Source organism: Asparagus officinalis, chromosome 10 (genome assembly GCF_001876935.1).
Source record: "Asparagus officinalis chromosome 10, Aspof.V1, whole genome shotgun sequence".
Classification (NCBI taxonomy): domain Eukaryota; kingdom Viridiplantae; phylum Streptophyta; class Magnoliopsida; order Asparagales; family Asparagaceae; genus Asparagus; species Asparagus officinalis.
Genome location: NC_033803.1, coordinates 70,164,104 through 70,178,320, shown reverse-complemented (window position 1 = coordinate 70,178,320; position 14,217 = coordinate 70,164,104). Strand labels below are relative to the sequence as shown.

The following is a 14,217-nucleotide window of genomic DNA, read 5'->3' as shown; positions in this document are numbered from 1 at the left end:
AATGGATTAACTAAGTTAACCCTTCTCCTTAATCCCTCTTCCTTAACCCTTTGCCAAACGGTGCCTAAAGTTTTATGATAATTTCAATAACATAAGATAATTCAAATTCTGAGAAACTTACGCTTTGGTAGCGGAATAAACAGTGTAGAGGGGAAATGAAGGAAGCACACAAGCAGCACCAGACCCAACATTGACAACCGCACCTCGTCCCCTCTCAACCATCCCCTTCATCACAACCCTACTCATCCAACTTGTTCCCTCCACATTCACCCTCACCACCTCCCCCAACACCCTTTCCTCTGCTTCGTCGAAATACGACGCCCTCCGGTACGTCGCCCCCGCATTGTTTATCAGAATGCCGATGTCCAACCCCTCGATCGCCTCCTCCACTCTTTGTATTCCGTGCCTGATGTCTTCCTATTAGATTCAGAGAAGAATATTTTCAGTCATCTAATATCTATGAATAAAGTGCACATAGAAGCATGTGTTGTCATGTTATCTCACTCATTACAGAAAAATATCAAGTGCACTCGGGTCCATGACATTAAATGTGCACCCAACTGATATCAACTATTGGATCATTAGGTTTCGAGATTTGTGCCCTGATCCAACGGTTGACATCTTCTAGGTTCACAGTTGGCATAGGTCATCCCCACTAGATACTTTCTCTAAGTTTGATATTTACAGATATATCCCCTCAAATTGAACTAACCAGTGCCCTCAATCTTTTGGATAATGCAATGTTTACGGTGAGGTTTACTCTAAGAAAGGAAGGGCGGAATTGGGATATTAAAGGGGTCCATCTACCGCAAAATTTTATGGCATTCAGTTTCAAAGAGTCTATCCGTCAACATCAAACTTAACGGTTTTTCTATAGAGTGCCCATGGGCAGTACTCTATAAAAGAGGAGAGAGATAGAGAGAAATGAATAGCTCATGAGCCCCCCTGATTTGCATTAATTTATATGCATAATTCATTTCTCTCTCTCTCTCCTCTCTTATAGAGTGCTTATGAGCACTCTATAGAAAAACCACAAACTTAATAGTATAGTAAGTAACCCAATGCGATGGTAAAGAGAATCTATGTGCAATCAATCCTATATCTATACATGTTTAGATACTTAAATGTAGAAAACCTCGGTACGGAACAAGGAATAAAGAGGTAAATGGCATATATTCTACCGAGCACGAGAGATATGCACGTAATAAAACAGATACACGCTGCTGTGAATACCACCACTGCACCTCGGTAAAATCGAAGGCTACCACTACTGGAAACAGGACTTTTAGCGACGGACAAATCCGTCGCTAAAGGCCGGAAATCCGTCGCCTAAAGTTTTAGCGACGGAAAAAAAGAAATTCCGTCGCTAAAACTACGTCGCTATTGTGAGGGTAGCTAAAGCTTCTTTTAGCGACGGCAAATCCGTCGCTAATTTTTAGCGACGGAAATATAGCGACGGAAAATCCGTCGTTTTTGTATTATTTTTTGACGACGGTATTTTCCGTCGCTATATATTTGTCCGTCGCTATTATTTTTGGCGACGGATTTTCCGTCGCTAATACAATATTTTGGCGACCGTATTTCCGTCGCCCTATTTCCGTCGCTATAAACTTTTCCGTCGCCAATAAATATTGGCGACGGAAATTCCGTCGCTGAAAGCTAATCTGCCGTGTCAGTTTTCCGTCGCTAAAAGTTATTTTAGCGACGGAAATTCCGTCGCTAAAAATGGACAGAAACTTTTTTAAAAATTGTTTTGAAAAATAGAAATTCCTGTACAATATATTTTACAACAATAACCTGTACAATATATTACACAACACATGCATTAACACATATTTCACGCATATATAACAATTATTTCACTAAAAACATAATAAATATCCCAACATTTATAATGTTATTTATACAGCACACCCATTGTTTTTAATGTTAAAACAAATAAACTCAGTCCCGATCATCATCATCCTCATCACCAACTCCACCTTGTCGAGAAGTCCCAGCCTAAAAAAATAAAAAAAACGTTATAGAGCAATACGTACATCATCAAAAACTGAATTTTACAGTAAAGTAACAAATTATAAAACAACAAGGCATAACATGCAAGTATAGCAATAATAGAGTATCATGGCATATTCTTACATGTTATATGATTCAGAGAGAGTATCATGGCATATATTTATGTATTATACGCAAGCACACACATGTTTTTAACAACGCACGCACCCGTACCTATCTCCACCGACACGCACACACGCACGCACGAGTACCCAGCTCAACCCAATCCCCACACTTCCCCCTCCCCCACCACGACCAAACCCAACATCAAGCACGCACATAACAATCACGACAATACATCTGCATGCGGCACCACAACACAACAATAATAACACCACCACCACCACAATAACAATCCCCCAACCCCACCCACGAACCAACCAAACTCCTACCCCCCCCACCCCCTCCCCCTCCATCATCATCATCATCACCACCACCACCACCACCACGACGAAAACACCCACCAACCAACAACATAACCAACGACCCTACACACGAACGCCCCACAACAAAACAAAATAACAACTAACTAACCAACTCACTATCCAATACAACCATCGCTACGCATGCACGCACCATCAACACCACCATCACATAAAAACATTAAGTATATAATTTTAGTTGTGTTTCGGAGAGAGATATAGTTTGTGTGTAACAGTTTGTGTGATATCATTTAGTCACACGGCATACTCGTAACTAAGTAAGAATTTTATATTTAATTCATTTAATTAAAAAAGAAATATACATATATATATATATTACCTGATCCGCCAAAAACCGTCTCCTATATGCCTCCTGAGCATCAGAAGGTAGAGTCGATATAAACTGGGTGAATTCCAGCTCCCTCTGCTCCCGACGCCTCCGTTCTTCCTCCGCCATCTGGAGTAGCTCCGACTCCCGACGCGACTGCCAATCTTCCATCGCTTTCATCCGCTGCTCCATAGTCGGGTCTTGAGAAGAACTGCATCCTGGTGGAGCTGCAGACTCGTAGGTGCTACTGGACTCGTACGGCCGATGCTCGGATCCTCTCCACCTGTATCTGTTCTTCCTACTCGGTCCAATGACCGTCTCGATGATGCTATCCTCCTCCTCTCTACTTAATCGGGTCGGAGTGTTAGAATCGACCTGAGTCTGTGATAATTGCTCCTGCACCTTAGCATGTAATTTCTCCTGCGATATACCAAAACAACCCGGTCAATTCTAACACATTTAAAATGCATTGGTATAAAAATTAAATATACAAATTAACTGCTACTTACAGCCAGATCCCGGTTCTGCGCTTTCTTCACTTCATCGGCGTAATTTGGACTCCAACCAGTCAGAATACGATCTGCAAAATGCCCGAGTTCTCCCCTTCCCTATTTTATTCACATATACCATTAACTCATAACACATAAATTATACTCAAATTGATAACCTAAGAGCTAATATATTATATACCTCAAGCGCCAATTGATGATAATGCTGGCTGAAGGACCTGGAGCCCCCGTGATGCTCGTAACTGCGGGGCGCATTGCGGTTCCTCCTTGCTATTTCAGCTTGTTCCTACAAAAGAATGTTAAACAGATATAATATAGAATTTCAAACAATAAACAAAGATATATACTTCAATAATACCTGAGCTTCGGCCGTGTCCCGGGAGACTGAATCTTGATATCTTTTGCGACGGAGTCGAGTCTTTCAGCACTTCTGCTGATGAGGATCAGGTTGAGGCCGCGGCGAGGGGGTTGGGACGACGGAGGAAGTTGCGGTGGAGCCATTGCAGGAGGTGGAAGGAGGTTCTTAGGAGGGAGATGAGGCCTAGGAGCGAGAGGAGGAGGATGAAGCAGTCCATGTGTTGGGGCTAGCTCTGGATTCTAGCTCGGGCGAGGGGGTTGGGACGACGGAGGAAGTTGCGGTGGAGCCATTGCAGGAGGTGGAAGGAGGTTCTTAGGAGGGAGATGAGGCCTAGGAGCGAGAGGAGGAGGATGAAGCAGTCCATGTGTTGGGGCTAGCTCTGGATTCTAGCTGAGGTTTAGACTTTGATGGGTTTGGTTGGGGTAGTGTGTATTAGTTATTGCGTCGGTCGAGTCATGGAAAGTTTGTTTTTGGGATGGTAAGGTGAGAGTGCATTTAATTGCTCTTCAATGCTAGGAATGTCAAGCCAACGGAGAAAGTATACATTGTACGTGGCAATATTAATGATACGTCAAAAGGACATCTCGGTGCACCGATGCGGCAAGTCTCGATATATTCAACTAGATCTCCTTCGTTTAATTTATCGGGACGATCGATCATCTCGGCAATAGAGAAACCACGAGAAGAGCAAAGATCGAATGAACTAGAAATTAGTGAATTACGGGGAAAGTAATACCAGACCAAAGACCCGAAATTTACATGGCTCGGAAATCGCCTGCATCTATCCGAAGAGATTTTAGCCTTTTCATGCCGAGGCTATACAAGACTATGTCTTTCTCGTGAACCTCACATAATCCGCAATGGACACTCTCAGTCTCACCGAAAGAACTTCACAAATATTAGATTTCTCCCTCTTGTTTCTTCTCTACACTCTTTTACAATATGCGGCTCTATTTGTAGAGCACAATCCTGAATAGAAAAGAATCTACGAGAAAATCCAAACCGAAACAAACTTGGAGCAGTGCAGCCTATGATAGATCACAGGCACCGTCAACAGTTCCACTCTGTTTGTTGTTTTGCCACCTTTTTGATGTATTTCTTTCGACTTATTTTGTCGTTTGCTTTTTGAATTAAAATACAAAGATAATCTCCAATAATCTAGATTATTGGATTTTGAGATTCAAGAATCGATGTCACACTAAATGCATCATCAATCTTATGGACCAAATCAACTGGTTACTTTCTCTCCTGACTGACGCATATCTCAGACAAAAACAATGGATATTGTATGCAATTGACCTTTCAAGTCGCGGGTAAATGTATTGGTATATCCAATTCCCAATCAAACTCGAATAATTACAGTTATACAGTTTTTTTTTTTAGAATTAGTATACAGATCTAAAAGGTTCCCTTTCACATAATGCACTATTAATCTGACAAAAAATACAAGCAAGGAGTTGGATATATTCAACGATTAAAGATTGAATTCTCTTTTTGAGTAAAATTAAAGGTCGGATTAGTGTGCTGTGTTCTTGAATTTCCTGAATTGGATGCTGCCAATTTCAATGCTATGATTGCATGCAATAAAGTTTTGTATATGTCGTTCTTGCACAGTGACAGAATTGATTCATTGGCACAGGACCATGGTGACTTGGACATCCAACAAGGGGCCGGGGTCGTTGGGGGAATTGATGACATAAATGGTTTGTTCATATTTTGAACATAAACAAATCGTCAGTGATGACTATAGTTTTTCAAACTACTGGCACGCTACTATGGGCGCGTTTGATTGCCTCTTTTAAAGGGTAAATGGGTTGAAAGCCTATCAAAAGTGTCAGTTTTGACAGGTTTTTTTGCAAAAATATATCTTTTGTAAAAACGTCTCTAAAAGATACGTTTTTACAAGAAAATCTGTCAAAACTGACATTTTTGACAGACTTTCCCCTTACTCTTTATGCAAACGAACAGCCCCTATACATCTAAAGATTGTGGGGCCCTTAACGACCACTGACTTTGATGACGCTCTAATATAATAATAGTGTAGAAGCAGGTACAGTTTAGTCAGAATTATCTTAATCAGAATTATCTTAAACAAATCCTAGTGGATCGTTGGGAGGATGAATGCGAATACAAATTTTATCAGAATCATACCCATCGGGGGTGGTTAAACCGGATTCGGATCCTCTCCACTACAAAAAAAATAGTGGAGGGACCACTACATAATCACAGCCATTGATTATCTAGTTGATGGTTATGATTTTTTTCTTTTAGTGCAAATTAGGAATGAGTGCAATACACGGGGGTATTGTAAGTGTTAGATTTAGATTGTATCATAACCGCCTACTAAATAATCAACGCTTGAGATTAAAAGTAGTGGAGAGGATTCAAATCCGGTTAAACCATGAAGAGACCTAGTAGCTTAAACTTTTTCAAACGAGTGCTTTTATCCTTCCTTGAATGCTGGCGTTCTAGCTAGTAGGATTTATACTCAAGTCTGAGTTTGTGCATCTAAATTAAGTCCTGGCTTATGCTAAGATATTGTGAAATAATAACTCTAGAATCAGCGCGTCAATCTACTCCTGATAATAGGTTAATACGCTTAAAACATCATTTTGACATGCTATTAATATATTTATGGATCAGAATCACTAGATACTTTCTTAATATTCTATTGTTGAAAGCAGTTAGAATAATTTAAAGCAAAAAAGAGAACTAACTGTTATGAGCATGAAATTAATCCATATTTCCGGTGGATATTTAGATCTGTCAATCTTAAAGCAAGGAAATTAAATGGTTCTTTTTGCATGCATCTTGAATCTGGATCTTGATTCCCTATCTTCTGTTGGATTTATTGGTCAAAACCGCTTTCCAAAAAAAGTTTTCAAACTATATATTTACTAACTACTGGTATTTTTCAGAAATCCATAGTAGCGTAGTGGAAAGTAAAATTTTTGGTGTTTCAAAAGGTTCTCAATTCAAGGCTTGCCGTAGGCAAGCCGAGAATTGTTTTGTCTTAAATAAATCAATTAATCTCTCATAAATATTCGTGGGTCATGGGCCGTGGGTTGTGGGCTCGTGGACCGTGGATCGTGGGCTAATGGGTCGGAAATCAGGGCTAATCGGGTTGAGGCGCTAAGTGGCGATTTGTAAGGCGCACTTTGCATTTTGCACGGAGGCATCGGGGTTAGGTGGCGTCACGTTTGCTGCCACTATTGCCACCTCACAGGCTGCCTCGCAACATGGGGCGAGTCTCACGTTCGTGAGGCGTGATGCGACCCTCGCATTTGCACGAGGGTGCGAGCCTCACGTTCGCGACCCTCACGTTCATGAGGCGCAACGCGACCCTTGCGTTGCGCAGAGACGCAACCCTCACGTTCGCGCGAGAGTGCGAGCCTCGCGTTCACAAGGCGCGACGTGACCCTCGCGTTGTGTAGAAACGCGACCCTCACTAGCCTTGCGTTCAAGTGTTACTGCATGCAGCAGTTACAATGATTAAGTCATTTGTTATTACAATCATAATTGTCATTATGATTTGTAACAGTCATATTGATTATGGATGACCCTTGAGCTAGCCTTAGAGGCCTATAAATAGTGTCCTTTTGGGGTAGCTCTTGGTGGACGTGAACACACTGAAGTGTTAAAAAACTTGAACAATTTGAATCTGTTGAGCTGTTTTGTTGCTGCTACAGAGTTTAAAAGCGTGCAAACTTTAGCATGTACACGAAGGAACATAGTCCTGAACCGAAAGGTTTTGAACCGAAAGGTTTTAATATATCGAGGAGATCGTTGCCTTGACTGAAAGGTCTTATAGATTGAGGAGATATTGACATCATTTCTTTGACCGAAAGGTCTTATAGATCGAGCAGATATTGACAGTACTTGGTTGATGCACACCATTGTACTATACTATTGTTCTTGGAAGCAGTTTGGTCTTGGGATCCTTACACCGGAGTAGGCCAAATTTTGCTTTAAACATAGCGTTTCATAAACGCACAGCAACTAACTTAAAAAAGTTTTAAAATACAATTTACAACAATAATTTAGTTTTTGTTGTTTTATATCTGTTTTATTCTAGATTTAGCTTTAGGCGTCAGCAATCTTAAAGCAATATTCTGATCTACCATGGATCCTGCGAGGACTCTTGGGGTGGAATGTCTTAAGTTAGAGAACTTTGACGGATCCAACTTTAATGCATGGCGTCGGAAAGTGATTTTTGGGATGCAACTCCTGAAAATCTACTATGTGATTTCTAAGAAGAAACCCTACTCTGAAGAAGATTCTGAGTCTGAAGCCTCTTGGGCTAGAATGATCACTTCTAGAGGAGTTATCTTCTTAATTGTCTGGCCGATCATCTAGCAGATACTTACACCAATAAGCCTTCAGCAAAGGAAATCTGCAATGCTCTGGAGAACCAGTATAAGGATGAGGAGAAGTTGTCCAATTCTCACCTCAATGACATGTTTCTGGACTTTAAATTCCAAGATGACATTAAGGTTTTGCCTCAAGTCAAAGAGCTTGAAAAGCTTGTTATGAAACTAAAGGATAAAAAGATCAATCTTTGTAAACTGAAGAATGAAAAGATCAGTCTTTGTCAAACCTTCATTTCTGGTGTAATTATCAATAAACTTCCTTTATCTTGGATGTTATTCTCCACTGACATTCGGAGAAGAAAAAGACAGGTGACTCCGTCTGATTTGAAGAGGTTCATTCAGATTGAGTACGAGATTCGGACTCGCACGAGGACTAAGCTCCTTTACTAAGCAGAAGGCGTATGCTAATATAGTGGCTGCTAACTTTGAGAATGGTAGTAGTTCTTCTTCCAAGAAGAAGAAGAAATCTTTTAACAAAAAGAAGAACTAGAATCCGAAGAACCTGAACGTTCAGAAGAAAGAGATCAAGAAGAGCGGCAAATGTTTTAACTGTGGGAAGCAAGGGCAATTTGCCAAGGATTGCAAAGCACCAAAGAAGAGAACATCACACAATGTCAATCAAATTGACAATTGTGTGGCTATGCTCTTTCAGGTGTCAACTCCCAGCAACGTCTCTGGTTGGTGGTTAGATACAAGTGATACCTGTCATGTTTTCTTCAACAAAGATCTGTTCTTTTCTTATGTTGCTACCAAAGTGAACGTATCAATAATTGATCGTTCTATAGCTCCTATTCTTGAAACTGGGACTGTGATGCTAACTCTCTCTTTAGGAAAGTCTCTCACATTGAAGGATGTAAACATGTTCCTTTAATTATCAAAAATTTAATCTCTGGAAGCCTGTTGTGTGATGCAGGTATGAGGCTGGATTTCCAAGGAAAAAATGTTGTGTTATCCTTTAAAAAATATATATTTTGACAATACATATCGTACTGATAGTATGTATAAGATCAGTACCATTGTACCCAAGTCAGTTATAAATGAAGTATCCTCTTCTGCCTACTCCTCTGTGTTATGACACAATAGACTTGTAGGATCTGAAATAGATACACTAGAACACTAGAGGGGGGGGTGAATAGTGTTCTTTTAAAATTATTGCAAAGTAGATAATAAATTGCAAAGAAAAAATGGCAATCTCAGAAATTTGCAAACACAAACACAAGGATTTTATACTGGTTCCACCAAACCGGTGTACATCCAGTCCCCAAGCAAATCCCGCTTGAGAGTTTTCACTATGATTTTGAATAAACTTACAAAATCAAACGCAAACCTGACCAATTTGCAAGTCCCTGCAAATTGCAATACCAATTGACAAACTCCTTGCCAATTTGAACACCAATCTCTAACCCAAGAGACTAACCCTCTCACAACCGAGAGAAAACTTGTTGAAGAAGAACACAATGATCCTATAAGCCTTGAATGTGTAATAATGTGCAGCAGTGGCTTAGGATTCTTTTAATCTCTGTAAAATTGCCTAATTGATTTGTTTTTGATGAAAGTATATAGGAAATTTTAGAAACTCTTCTTTTTCAGAAAATCAGAATGTTTTTCACTTGGAAAATTGCTCTAGAATCAAAGCTTATGGGTATGTATATATCATCCATTTTTCTGAACAAATAACCTATATATACCCCTGTTTGTGGAAAAATTTGTAATAAGAAAATAAGGAAAGAACTGTATTTGATTTTATTCTCTCTAACTGCTTAGAAAAATGAAAAACTGTCTCTTGTAGTCGACTACTGTAGTCATTAGTCGACTACACTGAGTTCAGACAGACTCTGTGTTTTCGGAAAATGTTCTCAGTAGTCGACTATAATGATAATTAGTCGACTACACTGAGTTCAGACAGAAACTTGAAAACTTATATTTTTCTTCAGTAGTCGACTACTGTAGTCATTAGTCGACTACACTGTAAAAAGACAGAAACTTATGTTTCTGTCAAACATCTCAGTAGTCGACTATAATCTCTATTAGTCGACTATACTGTAAAAAGACAGAAACTTGTATTTGAGTTATATACATGAGTAGTCGACTACTATCCTAATTAGTCGACTATTGATCTGATTATCAAAAATCCGATCCTTAACTCTGTTGAGTTTGTTGTTATTTATAGGGGATTAAGGGGTGTAACCGCCCCCTTAATTCGCTCCTAAGTGGGGCTAATGGGATGTAACCACCCCTTAAATCACTCCTGAGTGGAGTTGTGATCCCCTCAGATCGTGGGAAACGGTTTTGAAACTGTTCAGCTCGTGTTTGAACGAGTCAAACGCAAAATCCGCGTTCTGGCGTGAATTCTGCATTCAAACGCAGTGTCTGGAAGCTCGGACGCAGCGATTGGAAGCTCGGACGCAGCGATTGGAAGCTCGGACGCAGCGATTGGAAGCTCGGACGCAGCGATTGGAAGCTCGGACGCAGCGTCTTATTGGAAGCTGCGTTTGGCGGCTTGAAAGCTGCGTTTGGCAGCAGATGGCAGCTGCGTTTGAGCTGCGTTTGCAGCTTTTGGAGCTATGTTTGCGCTGCGTTCGTGGCTATGAACACGGTGCGTCTTGATGCTGGTACGCGGGGAGGACTTCCACGTCTTGATTTGAAGAGACCGTCGATTTGTAGTGCAACTTTGTGGACTTATCATCCTATTGATGAGGATTGATAAGTGGGTTGTCAGAGGTTTAGTGTTAACGTGACAGGATTTGTGTTGCGATTGGAGCAACTTTGTGGACTTATCATCCTATTGATGAGGATTGATAAGTGGGTTGTCAGAGGTTTAGTGTTAACGTGACAGGATTTGTGTTGCGATTGGAGCAACTTTGTGGACTTATCATCCTATTGACGAGGATTGATAAGTGGGTTTTGTTAGAGGTTTAGTGTTAACGTGACAGGATTTGTGTTGCGATTGGAGCAACTTTGTGGACTTATCATCCTATTGATGAGGATTGATAAGTGGGTTGTCAGAGGTTTAGTGTTAACGTGACAGGATTTGTGTTGCGATTGGAGCAACTTTGTGGACTTATCATCCTATTGACGAGGATTGATAAGTGGGTTTTGTCAGAGGTTTAGTGTTAACGTGACAGGATTTGTGTTGCGATTGGAGCAACTTTGTGGACTTATCATCCTATTGACGAGGATTGATAAGTGGGTTTTGTTAGAGGTTTAGTGTTAACGTGACAGGATTTGTGTTGCGATTGGAGCAACTTTGTGGACTTATCATCCTATTGAAGAGGATTGATAAGTGAATTTGTTAGAGGTTTAGTATTAACATGACAGGATTTTTGTGTTGCGATCGGAGCAACTTTGTGGACTTATCATCCTATTGACGAGGATTGATAAGTGGTTTGTCAGAGGTTTAGTGTTAACGTGACAGGATTGTGTTGCGATGGGAGCAACTTTGAGGACCTATCGCTCTATTGACGAGAGTCGATAAGTTGATTTTGTCAGAGGTGTTTGATATTAACGTGACAAGAGAATGTTGTGATCGGAGCAACTTTGTGGACTTATCATCCTATTGACGAGGATTGATAAGTGGGTTTTGTCAGAGGTTTAGTGTTAACGTGACAGAATTTGTGTTGCGATTGGAGCAACTTTGTGGACTTATCATCCTATTGATGAGGATTGATAAGTTGATTTGTCAGAGGTTTGGTGTTAACGTGACAGGATTGTGTTGCGATGAGAGCAACTTTGAGGACCTATCGCTCTATTGACGAGAGTCGATAAGTTGATTTTGTCAGAGGTGTTTGATATTAACGTGACAAGAGAATGTTGCGATCGGAGCAACTTTGTGGACTTATCATCCTATTGATGAGGATTGATAAGTGGGTTTTGTCAGAGGTTTAGTGTTAACGTGACAGGATTGTGTTGCGATTGGAGCAACTTTGTGGGCTTATCATCCTATTGACGAGGATTGATAAGTGGATTGTCAGAGGTATGGTGTTAACATGACAAGAATTTGTTGCGATCGGAGCAACTTTGAGGACTTATCGCTCTATTAAGGAGAGTCGATAAGTTGGAAGTGTTGCGATCGGAGCAACTTTGAGGACTTATCGCTCTATTGACGAGAGTCGATAAGTTGATTTTGTCAGAGGTGTTTGATATTAACGTGACAAGAGAATGTTGCGATGGGAGCAACTTTGTGGACTTATCATCCTATTGATGAGGATTGATAAGTGGGTTTTGTCAGAGGTTTAGTGTTAACGTGACAGGATTGTGTTGCGATGGGAGCAACTTTGTGGACTTATCATCCTATTGACGAGGATTGATAAGTTGATTTGTCAGAGGTTTGGTGTTAACGTGATAGGATTGTGTTGCTGCGATTGGAGCAACTTTGAGGACTTATCATCCTATTAAAGAGGATTGATAAGTGGGTTGTCAGAGGTGTGATATTAACGTGACAAGAATGTGTTGCGATCAGAGCAACTTTGAGGACTTATCATCCTATTGAAGAGGATTGATAAGTGGATTGTCAGAGGTGTGATATTAACGTGACAAGAGGATGTGTACTTGTGACTTGCACAATATTTTAGGGACTAGCGTCTCGCTGGGGAGAATTGCTATGTGAGTTTATCATCAAAAGCGATGAATTTTGATACTAAGATTTAAACAAGATTTTGAAGACTTAGTGTCTTGCTGGGGAAGATTGCGATTTGCACAATTTTGAGGACCTATCATCCTATTGGTAAGGATTGATAAGTTGATTGTCAGAGGTGTATTATTGTTAACGTGACAAATTGGGAGCGATGCAAGCTATATTCATACTCTGTGGGGTGATGATCGTCAGAAGTGTAATGTTAACTTGACGATGAAAGATTTATTACTCTTAATCCAATGGATTCTAAGTAACCAACCCCCAGTCTTGATTAAGACTTAGTAGGGGAATAAAAAAGAGATAGACAAGGCACATCACCTAGTGGGGCACTATTCATAAAGTCAGAATAGAGGCACATCACCTGGTAGGCCATTATCTGATGAGTTTGACTATCAGAGGTAACTGTTAACGTGATAGTTTTGGTGGACCCGCCATCCTACTTGAAGAGGATTGGTGGGGAAATTTGGAGGAAAAGGACTATCAGAGGTGATCATTAACGTGATAGTTTTGGTGGACCCGCCATCCTACTTGAAGAGTATTTGTGGGGGAATTTGGAGAAACTAGACTATCAGAGGTAACTGTTAACGTGATAGTTTTGTGGACCTACCATCCTATTAAAGAGGATTGGCAAGTTGATGGACTATCAGAGATAAATGTTAACGTGATAGTTGTTGGACCTGCCATCCTACTGAAGATGATTGGCTTCAATAGTCGTAGTATCTTCTTCTTTTGACTGAGAAGATTGGGCTTGGTCCGATTGCTCAGGAGAAGATTGGGCTTGGTCCGATTGCTCAGGTGGATCCTGCCTACTTTGTTCTTCAGCTTTGATCCTAGCAATAATCTTTTGAGCCTGTTCGCCTTGAGAGATTAGTTGTCTCCAAGAACGACATTCTGCAACCCTCATTTGTGCTAGAAGGTTGGTCTGCAAGTTGTGCCGACAGGTCTCTACTAAGGTAGACTGTGTCATACCTGACGAACACCGGAGAGCCATGGTTCGAAACCTCTTGACGAAGGCTTTGACGAACTCCCTCTTCTTCTGCTTAGTGGCAAGAAGGGTATGGATGGAGACTTCTGTATTCTCTTCAAAGAATCTCTTCAAAGAATCTTGATAGGAAGAGTCTCTCTAAATCTGCCCACCTTTGGATACATCCGGCAGGTAGTTTTCTGAACCATTCAAAGGCAACTCCCTTGAGGGTGCCAATGAATAATCGAGCCAGTATGGCGTCGTTTGATATCACATTTCCAGTCTGTGACTTGAAATGATAGATATGTTGGTTCGGTGATCCCGTGCCGTCAAAAGTTTGTAGCGTCGGAACTTCGAATTTTGGAGGATAAGGGGCTGCATCCCATTCGGCAGGATAGGGTCTGACAGCTCCCTCTTCTTGGAGCTCGCTTCTGTTGGCCATGGCATTGAGGCGGGCTTCCAATTCTTCCATTTTAGCAGACTGGAGATTATACTCGTTCTCAGTCTCTCTTCCTTCATCAGAGGAAGATTCCAGGTTGTGGGCTTCTTGGTCAGAAGCCGTGTCATCAACCACTTTT

General features: G+C 40.9%; 1 protein-coding gene and 1 long non-coding RNA gene across 2 annotated transcripts; both read right to left on the bottom strand.

Moving 5' to 3' along the window:
- Positions 115-1,822, bottom strand: LOC109826883 (very-long-chain 3-oxoacyl-CoA reductase 1-like). The gene is made up of 3 exons (XM_020393900.1): positions 1,814-1,822; positions 1,182-1,238; positions 115-417 (listed from the first exon to the last, which is right to left on the bottom strand). The coding sequence occupies exons 1-3, from the start codon at positions 1,820-1,822 to the stop codon at positions 118-120; spliced, it is 366 nt and encodes a 121-aa protein (XP_020249489.1). The 3' UTR covers positions 115-117.
- Positions 1,888-3,616, bottom strand: LOC109826103. The gene is made up of 4 exons (XR_002243197.1): positions 3,496-3,616; positions 3,315-3,413; positions 2,818-3,225; positions 1,888-2,001 (listed from the first exon to the last, which is right to left on the bottom strand). It is a non-coding gene; the product is annotated as an uncharacterized LOC109826103 (long non-coding RNA).

Excerpts from the sequence above, each read along its gene's own strand:
- LOC109826883 (XM_020393900.1), bottom strand. Across the intron at positions 418-1,181 it reads GTGCATATCTCTCGTGCTCG|GAAGACATCAGGCACGGAAT; the intron begins GTAGAATATATG and ends TGAATCTAATAG.